The 26,573-nt window shown below is 39.2% G+C and overlaps 1 protein-coding gene across 1 annotated transcript in view; it reads right to left on the bottom strand.

Annotated features, from left to right (window-relative positions):
• PAPPA2 (pappalysin 2) overlaps nt 1-26,573 on the bottom strand; it is a 256,009-nt gene that overhangs the window by 90,774 nt on the left and 138,662 nt on the right. Inside the window, exons 12-13 of the mRNA XM_029933088.1 lie at nt 9,816-9,951; nt 9,400-9,616 (exon numbers count right to left, since the gene is read on the bottom strand). Coding sequence (XP_029788948.1) covers nt 9,400-9,616; nt 9,816-9,951 — 353 coding nt within the window. The remainder of the gene's footprint in view (nt 1-9,399; nt 9,617-9,815; nt 9,952-26,573) is intronic.

Raw genomic sequence — 26,573 nt, 5'->3', positions numbered from 1 at the left:
TATATCCCCTTGAGAACAAATAGTTGAAGAGGCTCAAACAGCTAACTATGCCTCCCAAACAGACCTGTAGTTCACCAGGCCATCCATCATTGGCCAGAGGAATCAGAATTCTCATCAGCACCTTCTCCTCTTTTCCTCTTATTTTATAGACAAATCATTCTTGGAAAAGAAAGTTAGGCAAGAAACCTAGGGAACAATTGAGCAGCTATAATTATTTCTTTGCTTAAGAAACAAAAACAGATTCAATGTTAATTTGCTAAACTGCTTTGGGGAAGAAGATAATCGAAAGAGTAGAAATGCAATGCATATTTCATTTCTATAGTGCCTTCCCAGCGAGAGAGAACACTTCCCATCATTCTGGAGTATTAAAACCAAACTCTCTGCTAAAAACAAAAGGAGCCAATACAATGCTTTAACCTGTAGCTCCTAGAGAAAGGAGCTCTTCGCTTTGTGAAGCTATCAAAAGTGAGGTCAGATCTGAATGCTCTACATAGCAATAAGCAGGGGAAGGAGAGGCCTGGCAGGGTAGAGAGGCCCAATCCAGGCACAGAAGGAAGGGAAAGGGTTGGCATTTCAACTCTGAGCTCCAAATAACTGAAGCACAATAGAAATCAGTAAAGCAGCAGCAATGAGGGTTCCAGGGAATAATGAAGCATGAAGCAGAATGACGGATAATAGAGATGGAATGATCCTATTACCAAGACCAAGCTCACAAACTGATTACAGCGGGGATAGAATGCCAAGGCACCGAGCTGTGCTCTGGCTGCGTGCCCCTGGACTGGGGCTTGGAGGCCTTTTAATCTAGCCCCAGCTCTACCCATCATCTACAGAATAACCAAGGAGAAATATTTTGACACCTGAATCCGAATATCACCCAAATGGAAAACATAGCCACTTCCTTCCAGAACTTCTCTGGGGATTTTAAAGTCATAAGAGTGACGTTCTATGGAAAAGTTGTTCTCTTTTCTACCACATCCCTCCACCCCCAACCAAAATTCCATGTCTATAGTAAATTCTCAAAGGACAGTGGAGGGTGACCCAGAAATCTTCTGTACTTGACTCACTGATGCAAGGTCTACCTTCTCTGTCAACATGTCTATCTTTTCAAGAATAACTTTCTAAGGCCAAAGCCATCTTTTTGTCACAGCACAAGGGTTTCATTGAAAGGGAGGTCGAAAGAGATGAGGCAGCTAGGGTAAGTCAGTCTGAGATAGCATTAGCCCTGCATGTCACCACAGTTCATAAGTTGCAACAGGAAATTAGTGACAGCTAATTGACCTTTCTTCCTGGATTATTCAGTTTTGCAGTCCCAGCTTCAGGAAACAGAATCTGTAGAGACTGTCCAGAGACAATAGAGTTGACCAAACTAGTACACATGTCCATAAATTTGCAGGTGTTATGCATCCTGAGACCTTCCCAACCAAACCAGATACACATTGTTCTGTGATTACTCAAAATTTTTTTAAGTTTACTTACTTATTTTGGGAGAGAGCAAGAGAGCAAGTACTCATGTGTGTGGGAGGAGTAGAGACAGAAGGAGAGAGAGAATCCCAAGCAGGCTCTGTTCCAGTTGAAATCACAAACCATGAGATAAAGAACTGAGCTGAAATCAAGAGTCAGATGCTCAACCAGCTGGGCTACCCCGGTGCCCCATGTAATTACTCAATTTTAAAATGACAAGCAAGGTTGACACAAGCATGGTTAACAAAATGTGTCCGGTATGCCAATTATGTATATGTGTATTTTTACATTAAGTAGAGGAGAGTCAGAGGCTGAATGCCAACATATATCCACAATAACAGCCTAACAGCAAATGTTTTTAATGCAAAAGGTAAATTCTAAGAGTTGTTGCTTTGAATATAGAATCATACAAGAGCACAATATGTGTGTTTATTATGTTTTCTTGACTCAGATTCTATGTGTTCATGCTTAGTTTGTGCTAAGTAAATAGAAAAATGCAGATTTATGCAGAAAAGAGAAAAGGAAAGAAGGAAGAAACCAGGGGATGAGAGTGCTCTTTACAAAAATATTTTATACTTAAAAAATAATACCCTTTTGAATGGCCCAATCACTTAAAAATTTAAATTATTTTAAAGTTTAGTTATACAATTCAATACACATTAACCTTTTCCAAAAGACTGTCTTGCATAAAGTGAAATACACACACACACACACACACACACACACACACACACACACACAAAATACATAACCACATTTTACTATACCAAAATTGCTAAAACAATTAACTCATAATTATACATTATGAAAGGAATCAAGAATACAGATTTTCAAAACAATAACCACAGTTTTTAAGATTTTTATATAATTTTATGATTTTCCAGGAACCAAATGATATTACTGATTAAATTTCACTTTAGTGAATAATAATGACAACTGAGCCATGGAGAAGGTGGGTCTGAAGGTGGCTTATGCTTAGCATAAGGGAGAATGACTTGGGAACAGAACATGGATGGATATAGATTGCTGACAAAGTGGATGTGGTGTAACTAGGTAACGGAGGATTGAGAGGACATTCTCTGGTAAGAGGGTTGCTTAGATAATCCACCTACCAAGACCGGAGAATTTCTACGAGAAGACCTTGCTCTTAGAAGCATTGTTCTTCCCTTATGCTTTTTTCCCAAATATAATTTGGGGGAGGGTGGCAGGGTTTCTTGGATGATAGTAGACATGGGTATATTTCTGAAGTAGTTTTCCACTTGTATAATGGAACTTTCCTTTACTAAAACTGATTACTTAGATTCTAGTCTTAGTTTTGCTAACCTCAAATAAGGTGAATTTGTACTAAGACTCTGAGTCTTAGTTTCCTCAACTGAAAAATGATTGCTGGCACATTGTAGGCATTTAATAATAACTATTTTTGAATAATGTATAATCCGTCTCCTTCTACACACAGACATACATGCATACACACACCATATAGAATAATAGGTTTTACAATTCAATGTATATAAAACTTTTCAAAAACTTTCTTCTACCTGAGGTGTAAGGTGTACACTTACACTCACACACATATCCACTCTATTAGACCTAAACTGTCACACTAGTCTACTCTCAATTATCCACAATGAAATAAAGGATCAAAGCATGACTATATATAGTTAACAAGAAAAAAATAAGTGGGAACAGAAACAGAAGAAAGAACTCCGGTTTCTACATGGACATTCATTTGAAAAGATTAATATCCCATTCAATTTTAGATTAGAATACTTGGCGTTGAGGAGCTACAGTTTAAGGTAAACCTCAGAACCCACTACAATTTTATATTTATGAATATCTATTACTTGTTTTCCATCTCAATCAGTATGTGTATTTATACTGAATAAGTTAATGAGGTATTTATGCTTCATGTTTGCCTTGGACTTAAAAGAGGTTCAAAACATTAAAAAAAGAAAATATGCATTTTTAGTTAGGTCAAATCTATTTAGAAGTTATACTGAAATGCAGTCTGAGGACTCAAGCCAGGAACTTAAAGGAAATCTTAACTGGAACAGAAAAGGCAAAGAACACAGAGGGATTTCTTCTGCATTATTTGACAAGACCTCTCCTGCCGCTTTGTGATACTAGAGACCCACCGTGTAAATACTGCTTTTTTTGCCAGTTAGTGTGACATCATGCTTTCCCAGTAGACATTCACTGGAGAGACTTGCAGCACAAAGTGATTTTTCTTCCTGGTTTCCATGCACTTTCCTCTCCTGGCTTCTGCTGCACTTGATGTCTGACAGAGCATCAATCCAAGGGTGTGCGCCACATAATGAGTTTCACGGACCCCCGCACATCTCGGCAAGTTCTACCAGCCCCTAGAGTAGCTTTCCAGCAAGTCTCAAAGCCACCTCAAGGACCGACTTCCCAGAACGGCTCACCAATGCCCAGCGGTTGATTTCCTAGAAAGTTTCAGCAGTACCCCAAGGGCAGCTTTCTAGAAGTCCCACCAGGGCCGAGCAGGAGCTTCCTAATAAGCTTTGATCAGCACCCCCATGGAGGGTTTCCTGATTGCTGGCCCTTGCCCATAAAACCTGAGCAAACGTCTCTGCCATCCAATGTGCCATCTCCATACCCTCTCTAATGAGATCCAAATCACAGCCTAGGTGGAGAGATTTCCACCCCCAGTACTCTTCCTTTGTCCCTAAATGGAATGGTTGTTCCCTTTATCCACCATTCTTCTATTCATTAGGAATCTCTTTACCCCTAAGTAGCTATTTCTTAGTAGTTAATAATTATTTATATTAAACTTCCCTATTCTAATTACTCTGACCTGACTGGACCATGACTGGCATAGAATGGAACTATAAAGGGTACCAGGAGACAGATTCACAAATGTAGAATCTGGGGACTGGTTTGGTTGTACCTAAGGGCTTGAGCATGTGAAGCTCCTTGTCAATGGGAAATGGGAGGCTAGCAAGCCATCATACTCAGTGGGGTACTTAAAGCATTACCTTTGGTCAATGGTGATGAAGAGCCAACCGAAAATAAGTACCCTGGGAGCCCAAGTGACCGCTATACTTGATGGAAGCTGTTCTCGACATCATGTGTCACGTAACAGCAGCAAAAGAGAAGAAAACACACTGAAACCGGGAAGCCAAGCCCTTCCTCCGGCACCGTCTCTCCATAGCCCCTTCCTGATAAAACTGAACATCGTGTCAGCCAGCAAGGGAGAAATATTAATAAAGTCCTGTTCTAGCATTACACATTCACGTGCTGTGAGTGGATTTAGAGCTGGGAAGCAACAAAGTGCTAAGTGGAACACCTTGTAGAAGGAAGAATGGAGACAAAGATGAGAAGTGTAGAAGCTGCCATGGGTGGTGCTCCCGCCAGGTGCTAATGTGGTACGGCAGATTCCACATGGATCATTCCCGGTTAATCTCACAAGAATGCTATGAGGTCATTTTTCCCAGCTTCCCACTTAAGTTCCGACAATACAGAAAAAAATATGAAAACTCTTATCAATATCAAAAACCAAGACTGACAGCTGGAATCTGTGTCGATTCCCTCTTGATTTCAAAATGTATTGGAGTTGAATTGAGAAACAGCATTGAAAGCCAAAGCATGCATTTATTTTCCTGAAAAAAAAGCAAATAAGGAATAGAGCCATACTAAAGGAAGAGAGGGAAAGGGTCATTCTTTCTTCATTCTCTGGCTTCTCTTGAGACTGGCAAACTGGGCACTGCTTTTAAGGGGTCACAGATCTGTTCTTTATCCATCACTCCTCATCAGCCTTTCCTAACTTCAAGACATCAGGTCAGGAAGGATAAGGGGCTTGGTCCAGTGAGGTGGGAGAGGGTGGTGGGTGGGGGAGAAACACTGGCAAAGGCCATGGAACCCTAGAAGATAAATGTCCTAAAGGTAAAAGAACTGAAGGGTCCTAAGGATACTAGAAGCTTGGGGACCATAAAATAAATTTTCAAAATAAACAGTGCCATGCAGCAACGTGCCCTAGGCTCATTGGCAGTGAAGACACAGAAATGTTAAAAATAAAAGAAAGGTCAATATTTATCAAATAAATATAAACAAATAGAAAGAAGGATGGAAATTTAAATTCCAGACAAAGTAGAATACAAAGCCAAAGGCATTTAATGGGGCAAAAGGGTTGGTATAAGGTATGATCTTAAAGATAAAAGAGTCACAAGCAGTTATGCACATAATTCTGTAACATCAAATTATAAAAATCTAGAATTGCTTGAAATAGAAGGAAAAGTTAAGGAAACACAGTTATATGGGGGATTATAGTGCAGCCCTTTATAGAGAAGGTAGATGGAAAAATCAATTAAGAGGGAAAGTGCAAATGTTGCAAAGAGAAGAGTGGTCAGAAGTTTCAACCATGCTAATCAGCCATGCCCTGGAGAAGGAGATCATAGTCATCCTCAGAAGATTCAACACCAGGAGATCTGATGAATCTACCACTATCAGGTAGGGACAGAGAATTTAAAATCAATGTTTCTATTATATTTTGGTCATGTAACTGGAAGAACAAAATTCTGTTGTAGGAGAAATCATACAGACATCAGAAATTCTTGCCTATTAGTAAATTCTTCTAGATTTGATTGTATGAATTTCCAAAGTAGATAACAAGAGTCCTGATTAAATAAGGGTCCAGATTCTCTGGAAGCGAATACACTCATTTAAGCAAAGTTACCTATTAGTGCCTGGATCATATCTGGCGCACACTCCAATTCTCACTTGTTAACCACAAACATGGTTCCCACTTCCCAAAGCCACCAACACGATCCTGGGATGGTTGGCGGTGGGGAGCAGGGGGGGGGGGGGAGTCTGCCTGATTCTGCAACTCCTGGGATGCTGTGGCAGGTTATGCAGGATCTTTCTCTAAAGTGATTCAAGCTAGAAACAGCCAGAGAGTAGCAGTGAATTGAGCTCTTATGAAGTATTAGTGGCCAAAACCAAGAATACTAAACTTGGTTCTCAAGATGAGTGGCTCATTATCAGTTGATGAGGCCCAAAGGGTCATTAATTGGGAAGCCATCACAGCAAAACAAGAAACAAGATGAAGGGAGAAATCAAAGCTAAAGGATCCAAGGTAAGAATCATGAACATCAGTGGAGTGCCAGACAAGTTTATTGGCCAGTCAGGCTGCGTCTTTAGATGCAGGGTTATAGGAGGGAGAGGCCACTGGTCATTAACAGCTAAATACGAAATAGACAACACGTCCTCTACCGCCAGGCATCTGTCAGCTCTCCCTTGCTCATTTTAGTATTAATGGAATTCAGGTCATAAGGGGTAAGAATGAGGTAGCCAGGAATCCCTCTCACTATGCCCAGAATTTGAGGGTTTCATATTATGATCTATGCACATCTACAATTGGGATTAATATAAAGAAACAAAAATACTTCTTTTCTTTGAGAGTATATAGAGATTTGGATTTTAAATCTGTTCACAAAGAAAATATATGAAATCTTTCAGGCTCCCCATGTACCAAAATTTACTATATTGTACTGATTTGCTGGCTAGGAGGGAAAGCCAATTTGCATGGCTCCTGTCAGTCACATGTGGTTTGGAAATGCTTGTGCATTCCAGATACACTCTGTGTAAACCAGAGAATCATATCCTATTTCTATTGGTTTGCATGCATGCATATAAAACTTGTTTTTTCCCCCAGTGCCAAATGAAAATAAGTGAACTAGCAGCAGTGATCACAATTAATTGACTTCTTTGTCAAAACTTCACAGCCATGATGGTGAGGGGAATTCTTGTCCCTCAGGTCTAGAGAGGCTACGGCGTCTACTTTTTTTTTTTTTTTTTTTTTTGGTTTGCTTGTTGAGTTCGATTCCATACATCATTTAGAGATAAAATACATTACTTTCATTCAACGCAGTTTCTGATACCAACTATGTGCCAGGCTCTCTGCTAGGTACCAAAAGACACCACATGAAATTTCCTCGAGGGAGAGCTTGGGGCTGAGTGGAAAAGAACAAATAAATGAAGCCACCACCCAACAGGAGAGCTGTTTTGGTAGAGAGTGGGTTGTGTACAATGCCCTACGGAGACAGGCAAGGAGTTTGCCAAGATTTCACAGGAGAAGGTGAATCCTGATGATGAAGTACAAGGCGAAATGAAGAAGGGCTAGAGGACATTCAAGAAAGTAGGAACATAATGTGCAAAGACGTGAAGCTCCTCAAGAACACATGTTTCAGGGACCTGAAAGAAATTCTGTATGGCTTGAGGCCAGAGGTAAGGCCAGTAGAGAAAATAATTTGAAAACACATAGGAGAGAGGCAAAATTCTGGTAAACAATGTTATTTTAATAGTCTGCATTCCTGTGTTAATATGTAAAGATGTTTGCTCAATGAGAATACTTAAGAGGTGCAGATGAACTAATATTACAACGTCCATCATCCAGACTCTATCCCTTATTGCTTCTCCCTTTCTAGCATTTACAACAATACCTGGCTCACAGTTAGTACTCAATTAACATAAACCGACATTACTGGATGTGGTAGATGGCCTCTAAGATGGCCTAGTAATTCATGCTCTGATGCAAAGCCTTCCCCTTGGGTATAGGCTGGACTTATTGACTCACATCTAATAAAAAGAATATGCCAGAAGTAATGGATTGTCACTTCCACCATTATGTTATAAAAGGACTATGGCTTCCCTTTTGGGCGGCTTCCTATGCACTCATCCTCCATGATCTCTTTCTCTCTGGGATCAATAGCTATTGGGGATCATTAGCTGTTGGGGATCATTAGCAGCTTATGGGGAAGTCCACGTGGTAAGGAACTCAGCAACACCTATGTGAGCATGCCTACTGCTAGTACCTCTGCGACTGTGCTTGGATGTAGATCTTGTGAGGCCTGCCAATCACAATGAGTGGCCTTGGAAATGAAATCTCCAGCTACACTTGAACCTTAGGTTAATGTATCTTTGGCTAACAGCTTGATGGCAAAGTTGCAAGAGACTCTAAGCCAGAGGCACTCAACTCAGTTGCATCCAAATTCCCACCTCTAGAAACTGTGACAGACCACTAAGTTTTACTATAATTTGCTAAATAGCAAAAGATAACTGATACACTACACGCTAATGTCTGCTTTTATTCCCTAATCAAAGCTGGACTTCTGGTATACCTAGGTTGGGTATGGTAGTATCAGGGCTCCTGTTTGGTGATGGAGCACTGCCTGGAACCCCAGCTTTTGTGAATAGGGTTCCAGTCACCTGACTCCTTGAGGGATTATGCTCTGTTACCTACAGTTCCACTCAATTGACTAGACTACTCATAGGACGAATCCAGCCCAATTGCAACACAGATTATCGTTTGGCATGCTCTCTCCCACCTTCCAGGGACCCTTGGGCACATCGACACTATAAAGTACAGTCCCTCTACTAGCTGAGGCAGCGAGTTCAGGAAACCTCTGTCTAGATGATGATAATCACAGATGTCCCCAGAAAGACCCATGTAGATAACATATCCCTGATTTCCATATGTAACTCTAATTGATTATATGACATGTCTTGAAAACTAATCGTTCAACTTGCTGCATACACTGTCCAGGTGGGAACAAGTGGAAAAACATACATTGCTCAGGGAACATTGAGTTTTTGGCAGAGAATTTTTGGCAGTTTATATAACAATGTTGATTTGAAGGCAGCAGCTTTATATGTAAAAAAGATTTTAAGACCTTGTAAAGATGTTAAATATTTACGTAAAAAATTATGCTCAGCTAAGAAAAGAGCGGAATGTAGAAACCAAGTGTGCCTTCTATAAATTGCTCTTTACTTGTTTCTTATGTCTTTTTAGTAGTTTTTAGACCCACTTCTTAGTTTGTGATTAAGCACCCACTGAAAACAAAAGGCTACATACAGAAATGATAGTATTTCACAGCCACAAGGGGGAAAAAAAGGAAAAAAGGAAGGAAGGGGACTCTGTACCTCTGTCCCTGATGATTTTGTCCCTCATGCTCTAGGATGCAGTTATCGAGAGCTGAAGAGCTTATGTGGGAGGATGTCCTTAGAGCCACTGCTGAGATGCCCACCAACGGGGACGAGAAATTCAGCAGCAATGAGGAGGTACGGTGGGAGAGGACATTCGAGTGCTGGCTCACATTGATAACCAGTGGGTTTTGCTGGCATGACAGTTCATAGGTTCCTGAAGAGAAATAAGATGAGTAGTATTATAGCCACTCACATAGCACTGTGTTTCCATATCTCGCATTCATTTTCTCTTCTCAATAGCTGTGTACTCTAGGCAAGGTCCCTGGCAATATAAGAGACAAAAGCGTAGAGCTGACTCCAGGGTCTGCTGGATTATCCTCTAGTGGCCCTAAAGGGATCATTGTCAGACTCACCAAGAGAGTGGTTGTTCCCACTGACATCAGTCAGGTGAACAGTCACTGTTGGCCGCTGATGTTCTCCAAGTACCGGGCCATCAGACGTCAAGAAAATGAAAATTGCCGTGGCCACTTCCGGTCTACTGAAACACACCTAGGCATAAGCACACATAGGTATGAGCCATTATTTCCACTGGGCTATCAAGGAATGTGTCACATTACCTTTATACTACCTCATTTCAGCATTTATAAAGCAAGAGCTCCCTTCTCCTTTACCTATGAGAAAAATACGGAGTAGGCACGGAAAGATATCCACGTTCACACCAAAAATCAAAATTACCTGAAAAAAAGGTAACTTGTAGCTACTGAATGTCCCATATTTTTCTGAGAATTTTTACTTCAACTGTTCCTATTTCACTTGGGTCTGTCTTTCTTTAAATTTCTCAAAAAGATCACTAAAAGAGACCATTGCTGGAGACAACAAATCCCTGCAAAACTACCCAACACCGCCTCACCTCCAAAGTCGGAGACGTGGACAAGAGTCACCAAGCTAACATACTGCTGTGAACTGACCTAGTTCCAAACATAGTTCATCCTTCCCCATAACCCTGTCTTTCCCCTAAACGTTTTATCTGAACCTGTCACTTAGCATGTGAACTATTAGAGACAATTGTAGAGTCTACTGTTCCTGACACTAGAAGCTGCCAAGCTATTGTTCTGATGCATTTCTGCTGGTGCCCCAAGCATATATGCCCACGCTGACCCATGGCTGAAAAATTAAGCCAACACTGAGGCCCAGGATATTCAGTTATTTATAAAGAATATTCATAGATGGTTAGGCTGATTAACAATAAAACTGTCTTCCAAAGTAAACTATGAAAGTTTTGTCCATGGAAATCCTTTAATAAACAAAGAAAACACCTTAGAGTTTGGGGAATGACCTGGAGAGCTAATTTTCTACCCTGAAAATATTTGTTGCAGCAATTTTAATTTTGCTTTACATCCTTTGGCTCAATATTACACTGAATTTCTATTGATTGTAAATTCCTACCTTACCTGGTATTCCATGATGGCTCCATTACTAGATTCTGGTGCTGGACCCTACAATGTCCTGTGTTCATTTCTGTAGCTTTTTATCTGGTTCCAAGGGCAATGAAGCCCCAAGACCACTGTCCTCAGGCTAAAATCAAGGTATACCTACTGGTGGTGACCTACCTCTTCTAAAAATGGGGAGGAGGAGAATAAAACATGTTTTCCACTTTACCAAGAATTCTTCCCTGTATGCAGCCTGATTTTTCCTGAGTCTCAGTGGTATGTTTAGAGAGTGTCCATTTGCACTGCTGGCTTAATTAGGGTGATTTTATGATTTGCAGTGGTCAGTGCAACACAGCTCCCCTTCTTCCTCTCCTCCTTTGAGGGAAAGACCAGTCACACTCTCTTTTTACAGTGTCTTCCCACCCCCTTTTCATTTCCCCTCTTTGAAGTAATAAATATTCCTTTATAACTTAAGAAACATCCAGACCCATAGGTTAGGGCTTGCAATACGAGGTCCTTTGTCTCTGGCTGGATGAGGGCTAGACATGAACATACCATAAGGTAACCAAGAGCCTAACGTGAAGCCCTCAACTTCGGCAGCAAAGGGCATCAAAGTCCCTGGGGAGCTCCCACAACCTCTTCCTTTTCCTACACCACAAAAGAGACCTGAGTACTGGAAGAAAGTTCTGGGTTGTTTCCTGAGCCAGGAAACAGATGGAGTCCAAACAAGTTCGTGGAGGCTTTACCTCTGTAGGTCTCAGACTGGAAAAGTGGGGTGGGTTCAAGGAGGAACAGGAGTTCTCAGTCTTCCCGCCTTCTGGTGGGCCCCAAAATAGACACCACCCACCTGAAATTAATTAGTAGGGGCAGGTCTCATGGTGTGGATTTCTCTGTCCTGAGGGCCTATGCCCAAAACCTCCAACTCATTTTGCATCTCCTGGCAATGTGCCTCCATGCTCTAAGGGTCTTTGAACCAAATCACTTTGAACCTTAAAGCCCGCTCCTGGTAGTGGTGTCTCTATGCTGTGATTTGCGGGAAGAGCTACACCAGGATTTCTAGGTCATGGCTGAGGTAGGAAACCACAGGTAAGACTTACAAAGGAGACAGGCACAGGAATGTTGGGATACACAAAGCAAAAAGAGACAAGGGTTGGATAAAGGACAAGATGCCAAGTTTGAGGCATTTCCTTTCCCAGTGACACGAGAGGACACTGAACTTTGTTTTCATCCGAATACTTAATATGCCCCACAACTGCCACTAGATGCAAAGAAAGTATGAGGTCTCATGCAACTACCAGAGCCGCTAAAGCAGAGACTAGCTTGAATCTGCACATGGTGCATACCCAACCTGAGCCAGGATCAAAAGAACCAAGCAAGTTCACCATTTTGGAGAGAGGGTTGCCAGGCAGAAACTTCAGTGTGACTCGGAGCTCCGTCCTTACTCGCTGGCTAAATCCAAGAATCCCTCTCTCCTCCCTGAGCCTAAAGTTCCTCTTTTGCACAGCTGAAACACACACTTACTGTCTATCTCAAGAGGCTATTATGAGGATTAATTCAAATTAATTCAAATTAATTAATTTCAAAATTAAACATACACCTTTATATTTTGGTGCAGGGAGAATTATGGTTTTCCAAAACCCACAGGCTACAAGATTTCATATATGCTATTTTTAAAAAGAGAGAATCTTTTTTTAAATTTTTTAATGTTTTATTTATTTTTGAAAGAGAGAGAGAGACAGCATGAGCAGGGGAGGGTCAGAGAGACAACGAGACACAGAATATGAAGACAGGCTCCAAGCTCATGAGCTAGCCATCAGCACAGAGCCTGATGCAAGACTCGAACCCATGGACTGTGAGATCGTGACCTGAGCTGAAGTTGGACGCTCAACCGACTGAGCCACCCAGGCACCCCCATATATGCTATTTTAAATTGGTGTGTATAGAAATGTGAATTGGTATTCTAGGTCCTACTTCTATAGACACTGGTGATATCCAAGGCTTTTGGTTTGGAGTATATCTCTATAAATGGAATCCATGAAAAATACATCTTATATCCATAACTCTTTTAACAGACTTTGCAGAAATTCAGTTCGATATGAGTTTATCAAAAACCTACTTGTGCTGTACATATATGTAGACAAAGAAACTTCTAAAACTGATGGTATAATTAGAATAGTGAAAGTGTATTCCTTATTTCAACAAAGAGGATTATTTTCATTGAAGTAGAATTAACATACAGTGTTACATTAGTTTCAAGCATACAGCACATGATTTAACAATGTGTGCTCACCACAATAAATGTAGTCATTATCTGTCACCAAACATTTTCACAGTCTTATGGACTATATTCCCTATGCTGTACTTTTCATCACTGTGACTTACTTGTTTTGTAACTGGAAGTTTGTGCCTCTTAGTCCCCTTTATCTATTTCACTCGCCCCCCACGCCCCACCCCTCTGGCAACCACCTGGTGTTCTCTGAAGAATCTGGGTTTTTAGTTTGCCTCCTTTTTTTTTTCTTTGCTTGTTTATTTTGTTTCTTAAATTCCACATACGGTATTTCTCTTTCTCTGACTACTTTATTTCCCTTAGCACTAAACCTTCTAGGTCCACCCATGTTGTTGCAAAGGCAAGATCTCATTCTTTTTGATGGCTGAGTAATATTCCACTGCATTTATATACCACATCTTCTTTATCCATTCATCTATCCATGAACATTTAAGTTGTTTCATATCTTGGCTGTTGTAAATGATGCTGCAATAAACATAGGGGTGCCTGTATCTTTTCAAATTAGTGTTTTCATTTTCTTTGGGAAAATACCCAGTAGTGGAATTACTGGATTGTATGATGTTTCTGTTTCTTAATTTCTTTGAGGGACCTCCACACTGTTTCCCACAGTGGCTGCATCAATCTGCATTCCCACCAACAGTGCATGAGGGTTCCTTTTTCCATCTTCACCAATACTTGTTATTTCTTGGCTTTTTGACTCCAGCCATTCTGATAGGCGTAAAGTGAAACCCCATTGTGTTTTTGGTTTGTCTCTCCTCGATGATGAGTGATGTTAAGCATCAAAGATGATATATTTTTTAAAAAATTCTAATGTTTATTTATTTTTGAGAGAGAGGGACAAAGCATGAGCCGGGAAGGGGCAGAGAGAGAGAGAGACACAGAGTCCAATGCAGGATCCAGGCTCTGAGCTGTCAGCACAGAGCCCAGCATGGGGCTCGAGCTCAGTCACAAGCTGTGTGATCACAACCTGAGCCGAAGTCAGTCACCCAACCAACTGAGCCAGATATTTTTTAAAATTGCTTTTCCCACAGCTAAAGCACAACTATTTTAATATAGTATTATAGTCCACACTATTTTCACTTTATACAAAATACATACTGAGTCATGTTCCTAGCTGTAAGAGCAATGTATCAGCAGGAACGGATACTTGGGCAGCATGAGGCTCTGCTTATTCTACCCCATGCCACCTTTGCCATGATAGTGTGACATGTCTTTAATCACCACGCCAAATACATTATGTGAACAGCTTCCCCTTCAGGATAGAGAGCACCAAATGCACCTCCCAGAGAACTATCCAGATCTGAAATGAGCCCCAGGCATGCTCCAAGAGAAAAATCCAAGATGCTAAGAGGTCAACGAGATTATTAGTTTCATCTGTAATATTTTCTTATTTGTTTTAACAAGGAGATTGCATTCGTGCATTAAATTAGCAAGATAAGATTAATTTGAACTTGGCTCTTATGAAGAAAAACCATACTTTGATGTTAGAAAGGAGGCAGAATCTTTTAGAAAAGCAAGGGATTCTCAGGACTGAGGAATGGTCTCAGGATAGAGGGATGGCCGGTCAAATTAGCTCAGGGAATCCATTGCAAAATACTTTGAACTAGAGAAACAGATTGGAGAGACAGACAGACAGACAGACAGACAGATACTGACTCCCATACAGATGTGGAAAACCAGTCCATCACGCTCAATGGCTTTTTCATCCAAAGCCTTCACATTAACTCCTGGATCTAACTTCTGGCCTCTGTGGAGGGGTAAGATTGAAAGAATGTTTCCCTAGTGAAGCACTGTTTGGGCTTAAGAAACCCCTCTCCAATCTGCCTACTGGGTACAGACACACTCAGTAATACTCCCAAGCCAAGCATTTCAACTTCCAGGTCATCCTTTGTGGCGGTCACTGGATAGCAGACTCTGAAACTGTACCACAAACTTGAAAAGAATCTTTGCTGAGGTTTTTAAATGCCTTTGGTTAGTTACTGGGTTGTTATTTTTTCTGTGCCTTTCCTTTCTCTGTCCTCTATGGCACATCCTGATTCCAGAGAGAAAGGGGAGGCCCTTGAACGGGAGAAAGTGGGCAGATGCCACATTCTCTTTGTACAGTGGTTCACAGCATGCCAAGCATGCTCACATGCTTTGCTGGAGGCTTCATAAAGTTCCTTGGGTTTTTATTCTGATTGGAGATTTTGTGCGATAATATCCCCAGGATACAAAAGTTATATTATAGAAGTGGAAAGTAGGTTCTAAGGAGCTTAAGTGACTTCCTCTAGCTAAAGGCTAGAGAGTTAGAAATTTTGGTTCCCCCAACATCAAATTCTGCATTCTTTTGACTACCCAATGCTTCTTAATTTGGAATGAGCAGGAATCACAAACATCTTAGAAAATGTGTTGACACTCATCAACAAAAATGGGGAAAACATCATTTTACCCCAAAATGAAGTCACACAAACACTTACACATTGAAGTTTCTTACAATTTCTGAAAGCTATGAGAACCCTTTAAACGCCATTTGTAGTTCAATTAGAGTCGATGGAAATCAGATTAAGAATGCTTGCACAATGGGGGTGCCTGGTGAAGGGTCCAACGTCAGCTCAGGTCATGATCTCATGGTTCATGGGTTCGAGCCCTGTATCAGGTTCTGTGCTGACAGCTCAGAGCCTAGAGCCTATTTCAGATTCTGTGTCTCCCTTTTTCTGCCCCTCCCCCACTCTGCCCCTCCCCCACTGTCTCTCTTTCTCTCAAAAATAAATAAGCATTATAAAAAAGTTTTTAAATAAATAAATAAATAGTGCTTGCACTATTGGTTGAACCATATGCGTTTTTGTAGGTGAAAATTTATCAAATATTGGCAATGTCATCTGGCCCACCCTAATAATATTGCTATCTCTGTAGACTCCCGAAATTTGGCAGGGCAGAGGATTAATTCTCACAGTTTCAGGGGCTCTCACCGGACATCCAAATCTAACCATGGAAGGGAGGCTGTGAGGCAACTGGCATCTCGCCACTGACTGTCTCAGCGGTCTCCATACTTGACGATGTGAGTCAAAACGGGAAAGTAGTTTTGAACCTGGTTTGACTTTCTTCCCACATCCAAGCCTGTCTCCCTTGTTTTGGGCAAAACTCAGCTGACATCCTACGTTATATTCCTTCCTAGTACAAGTACGGCTATAAACACTATGGGTTTATGTGGTCTCTTTTCTGAAGAGTGAAGTCACATAGTCATTTTGTGAAATGAAGAGGGAACACCGTTATGATCCCCACCAACCACGGGGAAACATTTGAAAATGTGTGACTCGGCAAGTCCGTGGAAGACTCGGATCAGAATCAGCTTGTTGTGTCCCGTTTCCTCATCTGTGATTTTAGATGCCAGGGCTAAGTCGGCAGACACCCTGTGTTAGAAGATCCTGTGCGACTAAGAAGGGGGCTCAGAGGAGGGAAACCAAATCGGTAGCGGATACTGTGGTGTGGGAGTCCACTGCGAGATCTGGGAGATACTGTGACACCACGACCTTCACGACTGAACACTCAGCCCACAGCAAAGTCTCTTCTGGAAACTGCCCTCTGAGAAAGAAAGGCCCCACAAGCTCATGCCACTTCCCTGGGGGGCGGGGGGAGAGGGTGAGAAATCCATGTTCAGTGGCCTTTTGATAGGACTGAGGGGTGGACAGAACTCTGGGGGCCATGCCGGCCCCACGTGGGATGCTGTCGCTGTCACCTGGCGGTCTCACAGCCCTCCTCTCTCACTACTCCCTGGAACAAGTGCTGATCTTAGGGAAAGTTCTCGATAAACTTGGAGCGACTCTTCACCTCAGACTCCGAATCCTGGGGACACGCCACACGAGACAAACTCTGAGAACGAGGAAGGTATTATGGAACAGAGATGGAGAAGCTTCTCCTGGGAACAAGAACGTATAAGTGAGGGAATGAAGCTGTGCACCAAAGAGCCAGGCAAGCCTCCCCACACCGGCTGAGAAAAACTGCCACCCCAATTACTCATGTAAGCTAGAGTCAGATAAGATGCTATGTCCAAGGTCTGAAAAAGCTAAGTTACAGGAGTAGCAGTCAGATAGAACAGTGAAAAATGGGTGCTTTCCCCTCTGGAGATAAACTGTTGAGCCACCGGGAGACAGAATTCCTTGTTCAGGGCATTCGGCTAGTTTTTGGTGGAAATGAAAATCATGTATATATAGTCACCCTTGCTCTTGCGGGATTCCCAGGGAATGTAGGGATCCACAAAGATTGATTTTCTAAATAGATTTTCTTTTGAAAGGCAGGAACTATTTAGAAATATCAGGGGTGTGTACAGAAAGAATTTCAATACCTATTATCGATGCTCTTGCCCTCTTCACTAGGGAATCCTGTACTTAACTTTTACTTGGTAAATTGGAGGCATCATTTTGAACATCAATTAGCTTCCTGGATGCTAAGCTAACAACCCTCTAAGGCAGGGCTCTTCAAAGTTTAATGTACCTACAGATCGCCGGAGGGTCTTGTTTTAAAATGCCAATTCTGATTTAGTAGAGCTGAGGTTCTGCATCCCTACCTATCTCTCGCGTGGTGTGGACACTTTTGGATAGAGACCACATTTTGAGCAGCAAAGCTCTAAAGGTATCACCAGATATACTTATCTTTGCCCTGGGCATGTGGGAACCTACGACTGCAGTTCTTCTACTATTCATATTTATTATCTCATTCTTTTTAAGTTCACCATTGAACTTAAATTAAAATACAGACTGGAAGGAATCACTTAGTCCAAATACCTCATTTTAGAAGTTTTATTTATTTATTTTGAGACAGACAAACAGAGGGGGAGGGAGAGAGAGAGAGAGAGTGAAAGAGAAAGAGAGAGAAAGCATGGGCAGGGAAGGAGCAGAGAGAGAGGTGGGGGAGAGGGAGAGAGAGAGAGAATCCCAAGCAGGTCCTGCACTGTCAGCATGGATGTGGGCTTTGAATTCACCAACTGTGAAATCATGACCTGAGCCAAAATCAAGAGTTGGATGCTCAACTGACTGAGTTACCCAGGCACCCCCAAATATCTCATTTTAAAGCTAAGGAAATTGATGTCCAAGAAGGCTGTATGATTTATGTAAGGTTATTTGACTAATTAATAAAAAAAATAGGATTACATTATACTGTTCCTCTGAGTGGAGGTTTTCTCCCAGTTTCTATCTCCCCTTTTAACTTGTTGCTCCTTTTCTATAGCAGATTAAAAATTTAGAAAATTAATATTATTAAAATTCTAGGTAAATAGGCTTTAACAAAGAGATCTATCCACTTTCCTATGAACAAAAAGTTAAAAATCCAAAGTAATGGTTGGACTTGGTGCCTTCTACATATGAACTTTTCTTTTTTGCTAAATTATGAAATCTGGACAGTTTTCTGGATGCTTGAGGTCATTTCTAAACAGAGGATTAGTATTCAATTGATTAAATTTTTAAAAAGTGTTGCCAAATTTAGCAAAAACAAACAAAACCAAACAAGATGCTCACTTCAATTTGAGCATCAGAGAAACAATAAAGAATTTCTGTAGTATAAATATGCCTTGAACATAGCATAGGCTTTTCTTATACTAAAAAATTCTTCATTGTTTATTTGAAATACTTTTTTTTCAAAAAGTCAAAGTTGGCAAGATGTTAATGCACAATTTCAAAAAAAATGAAGAGATAAAAGAAAGGAGCAGATAAATAAAACAAAAAGAAAAGAAGAAGAAAGGATTTTGTAGGTGTTCATATATAAAGAGAAATAGAGAAAGAAGAAATGGGAAGAGTGGCAGATACTTCTTGGACCAGCGAATAGCACACATTTCTAATACAGACTGGTCCTTAATTTCTGAATGAATAAAGGCTCATTCTTTAAGCGTTTCCTAATAAAATGTAGGGCCAAGAGAGGAATAAAAAAAAAACTTGAATAATGACAGATCTGGCACCATTAAAGTTGTTATCCTCTGAAAACCCCATGCTAGAAACAAACAAAAGAATTAAATGCTATTCAGAATCCATGATTTTAAAAAGATGTTATGAGTGATTACAAAATACTTAGGGTAGACCAACAATGAAAGCCCTATATGTCAACATTTATTGGCTAAAATCAAAGCAGTACTTGGAAAAATTATGGAATAGTGAAAACAAATTATCCAAGTGTTTGACCCAGGAAGATAAACAAGGACATCAGTATGAATCCAGAGTAACAGGAAGAGAGGAAATAATAAAGATAAAGACAGAAATCCGTGACTTGGACAACCATGACTAGAATGAGGAGAAAAATGAACAAAAGTAGAAATTGTTCTTTGAAGAAACCCAGACATGAGTAATCAAGAGATAGAACAGGAGAAAAAACATACAATATAAAGGGAGTGGTAACTACAGCTAAGACAGAGATGAGACACAATAAAAATACATTAAGAACAACTACCAGCACAAAATTCAAATATGTGGAATTAGTAAATGCATAAAAATCTCCCAGAGTCCAAAATTGGAAAGAAGAAACTTACCATATTCATAAAAATCAAAGGAAGTTTAATGACAAACATATAAATCTTACCTCAAGAAAAGTCCCGAACCCAATTGGTTTTATAGGTGGGTTAATTCTGAAGGAACAGATAATCCTTATTTTATAGAGGTGGTTTCAGGAAATAAAAGAGGGAAAATTGCTCAATCAATTTTATGAGGCTTGTGTAATCTGAATATCCAAAAGAGGAACAGATAAACCAATTCCTTATATAAATACAAATGCAAAAATCTAAAGCAAAAGATTAACCAATAAAATCCAAGACCATATTTAAAATATAATATACAATAAGCAAGCAGGTTCACTCAACAAAGGCAAAATGACTTGATACCTAAAAGAAAAAAACCCATCTATAGGATTCAACATAATGATAGATCAAACAGGAAAAGTCAAATGATCCTATCAACTGACATAAATCAAGTGTTTGATTAAGTTCAGCTCACATATACTGGTATGTTTTTCAAGAGGCAGAAGAAAGAATCTAAGGCTTATTCTAAAATTGATATGGAAAATAAGGGCTCATGCATAATGAATAGCTAATTCAATTTGTTTAAATGTGCAAAAAAGTGGAAGAAGGCCTACCAGTTAGATTTATGTAGTAAAGGCTATTCCAGAAACTGGTATATAATTGATGTGGCACTGCAGGTCATCAGGGCGAGAACAGAATGTTTGGATGGTTGAGGTTAGAAATCGGCTCTCATATATAGGAGGAAAAAAGTGGAACCCTACTTATTCTAAATACAAAAACACATTTCAACAGGTTAAATGCTAAACTTCAAAAGGCAAAACTGTAAAATAGGGAAGTGAAAATATTTTTGCAATCTTAGAAAAAACTAATAGATTTATCTACATTACAATTAATACAAGAGGAATACTAAATGCCTGGTAATTATTTTTGTAAGGCAATGGTCTACCTCACTAATAATCAGAGAAAAACACACAATACACCAAGATATCACTTTGTTCATATCAGAATTATTTATTATAGGTAATTAGATGATATTATGTTTATGCAAGGTTATGTGGAAATGGATATACTGTTTTTATTTGTCTTGAAAGTATTAAGTTTAATTTCAAGTCCATATGTCTACCTATATGTCTCTCTGTTTCAGTGCATTTCTGAGCCATCCTGTTTCATTGATATGTCTATTTGTTGGCACTTTAACCATTATAACTTTATGGTATATTTTGAGGGCCTCCTTCATCACTAAACTTTTGTAGAATTTCCATATAAGCATTAAAATCAACTTTGTCATTCATTAGAAGTATTTTGTTAGAATTTGTATTGGGATTCTGCGAAGTTTGGGATTTAGGGAGAATCAACCTTCATATGATAGTGAGTCTTTCTATACAAGACCAGGTTGTGCCTCTTCATTTATTCACGTTTTCATGGGTCTTCTTCATATAAATCTTTCCATTTCCCTTTTTCACATTTATTTCTAGACGTTTTACTACTTTCACTGCTATTGTAAAGAAACTATTTCTTTGATCATCTTTTCTCCTTGAGTGCTATTTAAAAATTAGCTTATTTGCTTTCAACTTAATTTTGTACTAAACTATGATACTAAATGAAATAATTTTGGGGTTGTTTCCTCTTTTCAGATATCAACTTAATTTCTAATTTGAATTTTATTTCTCCCTTTCAGATTTTATGTTTCATTTCTTTTATATCTCATAAAGTATAAAATTCACAGTCTAGTATCGGCTGCTATTTCCAGAGAAATTAAAATAACAATGGTGATACAGGAGATTTTGCTACTCTACTGACTTCTGCTCTTCTCTGTTGGTTCCTTTACATTTTTACTTTGACTTTAATTTGATCTTTTCCTAACATAGGTGGAAACTTTGGTTATTGATTTTATACTTCTTATTTTCCAAATAGAAACATGTAAAGCTATAAATCTCCCTGGAAGTACTAATTTAATCATATCCCATACATTTTGAAATGTTGCTTCGTTATCATTCAGCTCAAAATATTTTCTAATTTTCCCCAGAAACCCTTCTTTGACCTATGGGATTATTTAGAAATATACTGCTTGATTACCAAAAAATTGCAGATTTCCTAGACATACTGTTATTCATTTTGAATTTAGTCCTGTTAAGGTCAGAGGATGTACTCTATGTGACTGCAATCATTACAGATTTATTAGGACTTGTTTTCTGGTCTAGTTTATAGCCTACCTTGATGAATGTACCAAGTACATTCTGCAGTTGTTGAGTGTAGTGTTTCTATAAATGTCAAGCAGATCAAAATACCTGATAATGATCTTCAAATCTTATATACTGTCGTGGTTTTTTTGTCTACTTGTAATTTCAATGACTTACAGAGAGAAACGATAAAAATCTCTAATTATTATTATGCATTTGGCTATTTGTTATTTCTGTCAACTTTTGATTCATTTCTATTGAGGTTATGTCCTTAGGTGATTCAATTTTATAACAATATGGTTTAGTATTTTTGATAAATTGACCCACTTATTAACATTATAAAATATCCCTATTTACCTCTTTTGTCAGATATTAACATAGCACAGAAATGCTCTTATGCTTAAAGTTCACATGATATATAATTTTTCACTTTTCCTTTCATTCTACATGTGTTTATATTTAAAGTGTGTTTTCAGGGCGCCTGGGTGACTCAGTCGGTTAAATATTTGACTTTGGCTCAGGTCATGATCTCATAGTTCATAAGTTTGAGCCCTGTGTTGGGATCTGTGCTGACAGCTCAGCCTGGAGTCTGCTTTCAGTTCTGTGTCTCCTTTCTTTGCCCCTCTCCTACCCCTGATCACACTGTCTGTCTGTCTGTCTCTCTCTCAAATCTAAACATTAAAACATTTTTAAAAAATAAAAAATAAAGTATGTTTTCATAAACAGTATGTAATTCTTTCCATGTTATTTATGTAGACTGACCACCTCTGCCTTTTACATGGCATTATTAGGCAATTTGAATTTAATGTAACTAAGAATATACTCAGTTTTAAGTCTGCCATCTTTTTATTCGTTGTTTCTTAGTTCCTATTTTCCTGGCTCCTTTTGAATGAATTGAGTTATTTTATCACTGTATCAATCTTTGTGTGTATGTGTATTTTTAAATGACTGTTCTGGAGACTATAATATGTATGTCTAGCTTATTGCAATCTACATTCAAATAATATTACTATCCATAGTGTAAGGACCTTACAGCTGAATTACTCCACTTACCACTTGTCCCTTGTAATAATATGTATTATTTCTTTGCAGGAGAAGTTGGTCATCATGCTATCACTAAGGTTGCTCAACTTCCCTTTTCACACACTCATGCTTCCTTTCTTTCTTGTCCACAGATGTTGGTACCCAGGCTGCTCCTTAATGCACATCTGGCACATGAAGTCCCATCTCAATTTTGGTATTTGTGCTGGTGAAGCAAGCACCTAAATTCCATCTCAGAGTTTATTCCTAGAGACTCCCAATCTGCCCCAACCAAAGAAGATGATCCAATCTCCCCCCATCTTTGAAAAATTTATTTTGATGCGGTTTTCACTCAAACTACAGCCCATCTTTCATAAAGTTTTGGAGCAAGAGGTAGTCTGCCTTTGTTTCCAGCCTCTGTCACCTCCCCTTTTATTTAAAAATTTTTTTAATGTTTATTTATTTTTGAGACAGAGAGAAACAGAGTACGAACAAGGGAGGGGCAGAGAGAGAGGAAGACACAGAACCCAAAACAGGCTCCAGACTCTGAGCTGTCAGTACAGAACCTGGTGTGGGGCTTGAACCCATGAACTGTGAGATCATGGCCTAAGCCAAAGTCGGACGCTTAACCGACTGAGCCACCCAGGCGCCTCTGTCACCTCCCCTTTCAATCTAGCTTAGCCCACAGTCTCACTTACCCACCTCTGTGTTGTGTCATAAATGGCCTCCCCCCAGTCACATTCCAGTGGACCCCCGGAGGATGCCTGAAACTACAGATAGTACCAAACCCTATATATATATACTATGTCTTTTCCTACACATCATACCTATGATGACATTTAATTTATAAATTAGGCACTATAAGAGAATAACAATAATAACAAATAATAAAACAGAACAGTTATAACAATATACTATAATAAAAATTACCTTAATAACTCTCAAAATATCATTGTACTTCTTGTGATGGTGTGAGAGAATAAAATGAAGTGAGGTGAATGACCCAGGCACTGTGACATAGTGTTAGGCTACTATTGACCTTGTGATAATTTGTCAGAGAGGAGTCATATGCTTTTTGACTGAAGTTGACTGCAGTAATATAAACTGTGAAAGTGAAAACATAGGTAAGGAGGTGCTACTATATTATCATTATGCTCCCAATTGTCAACCCGAAAGCTAACATGGCATCTTGCATTCAAGCAATCACCAAACATTTTGAAGATTACAACAAGGAAGCTCTGTGCTCAATGTTCAAGGTAAAACCATGACTATACACGGTTTCTGCCCAAAAGATCCTTAGAGTTCATCGGATGGAGAGGGAGAAAGGAGAAGGGCAAACTACACAAATACTGTGAGAGAAGAGTGTACCGAGGAGGCACACAGGAAGAAGTTCTCGATTATGCTAAGAGGGGCTTAGGAATGAGGTTCAGGAAAGGCCAGACTTTATAAAAGAAATAATCCTTGAGCTAAATCTTAGAAGTTGAATATGTGTTTCTTAGAGAGACAAAACAGAGAAAGCATTTACAGAGAAAGAAAAACAGGAGCTCCCAACCTGAAAGGTTATAAAGATGAGAAAAACTTGGAGTATTCCAGTACTGAGAGCAACCTGTTAGGACAAAAATGAGTAATGCCTACAATGTGCGTGCATGTGTGTGTGTGTGTGTGTGTGTGTTTAGAGGAGTGTGGAAGATGGGCTAAATGGTGGAATTCAATGAGACAAGGTTTAGCTCTACCTCTCTATGTTCAGTCACCAGGTCCTTTTGAGTCTGTTTTGTACTTTACTGTGTCTGTACTATATAACTGGCAACATTTTGTCTTCTAGAATATTTGAATACTCTGCTCATGCAGTGTATGTACTTTCAGGGTAAAGATGGTGACTCATTCAGCTTTGGACTCCTCTGTAATATAACATTTTGTTCATTTTCGGCAAGGTTTATGGAGTAGAATTAAAATCGGCACTGTTATGATGTGGAAATAAGGCAAATGCCTATCAGTATCTTTGGTATGAACTGGATACATGATACAGAACAAAGGTGAGCACGCTAGAACCCATGGGCCAAATATGACCCACTGCCTGGTTTTGTATGGCCTGTGAGCTAAGAATGTTTTTTGCATTTTCCAATGGTGGAAAAAAAATCAAAGAGAAACAATGTGAATAATGTGAAAATTACATGAATTGAAATTTCAGTGTTCATAAATGTAATTTTATGAACACAGCTAAGCCTGCTCCTTTACATACTGTCGGTGACTGTGTTCATTCCACAACAGCAGTATTCAGTTGTAACAGAGACTTGTATGACCCATAAACCCTAGAGTATTTATTATTTTGTTCTTTATAGGAAATGTTTCCCAGCTCCTGGTATAGAGGAAGGACCATGGTGTTTTGGAATAAGCTGGATTTGAATCTAAACCTTATCTGTGTCTCTATTAGCTATGTTATCTCAAGTGCTTAGCATCTCTGAGTTTTCAGATAATCATTTTTAGAATAGGAAAATCATGTCTCTGATAGTTTGTCTGATAATTAATAATAAGATACCTGGAACAGAAAAAAAATCTCAATAAATGTGTTTCTCCAACCACCCGTGCCCCCCCACCTGTCCCGTGTCTGATCACAGTCTTTGAAATCCAATCAATTAAATATGTAATGCATTTTCTGTTGAAGCTTCACATGTAGTGTTTGGGTAGTTGAACCCAAACAAAGAAAAGAAGGAGATAATGGTTTATGGGCTTTAGGTTTTAACACTGAAAAGGCTTCACATAGCAAAGGTTTCCAGCAATGGTCTATAATTTATAACTGATGTTTTAAAGTACTATAAACATACTATATTTAAAATACCTAACTACTTTCTGTTAGGATTGCTAAGCAGTCCAGTCTGAGTGAGACCATTCCAAATTGGGGGCATTTTAGAACAGCCATGAAAATAAACATGAACATGTGATTTTGCACAGTTGATGGGCTCCCTGTGTAACCAAACAGCAAATATTTACTGGATGTCTCCTTTTCAAATTGCTTCATTTGTTGTCTGATTGCTGATTCAAAGCACTTTCTGGAAGGAATCATTCCCTCTGTTTCTTTCTCTATCCCCCAGTGGCACCTAGAGTTACAATATGCGCTTAATAAATCCTATGAACTAGGTCCATGGATACATTGTTTTTGAAGAATGTAGAAGAAATACAACAAATGAATACAAGAAATCTTTCCTTCCAAGTCCACATATGTTTTAATTTGTTTTCTTGCTCATGTCATATTCTCATGTTTATCCCCAGTGTTTAATTCTGGGTTTGGCATATCACAGGTGCATAATGCATGCTGACTGAATAAGGCAACAGAGTACAGAGAAATAAACATGTGATTAGAGTCAAAAGGCATGAGTTTGATCTTCAGTTTTACCATTTTATTCTTGAGTGATGTAAAAGAAAAAGCACTTTGAGACTGATTTTTGAGAGTGATTCTTCTTTTTCTCATCTATAAAATAGGAAAACAACTACTTTGCCGAACTCATAACTATTGTAGGGATCAAATTAAAAAGCACATGAGAATGCACTTTGCAAATGATAGTGGGTTTTAAAATGTGCTTATCATTGTAAATACTAAAAATTTGCATTTATGCCATGTAAAAGAAATTTCTTACATTTTGGTGTATTGGTTTGAGACTAGATAAAACCAAGGAAAACTAAGAGAGACAAGTTACCTCAGTAAATGAGGACGAAACTGAGACATTTGTTGAGCAAGTAGCATTTTAGTAAGTGAAGGACTGTGGAATGATAATTTCAAAGCT

The sequence above is a fragment of the Suricata suricatta genome, chromosome 3 (assembly GCF_006229205.1).
Source record: "Suricata suricatta isolate VVHF042 chromosome 3, meerkat_22Aug2017_6uvM2_HiC, whole genome shotgun sequence".
NCBI lineage: Eukaryota > Metazoa > Chordata > Mammalia > Carnivora > Herpestidae > Suricata > Suricata suricatta.
Note: the sequence above shows the minus strand (reverse complement) of the source record. Positions and strands in the feature narration are given on the sequence as shown.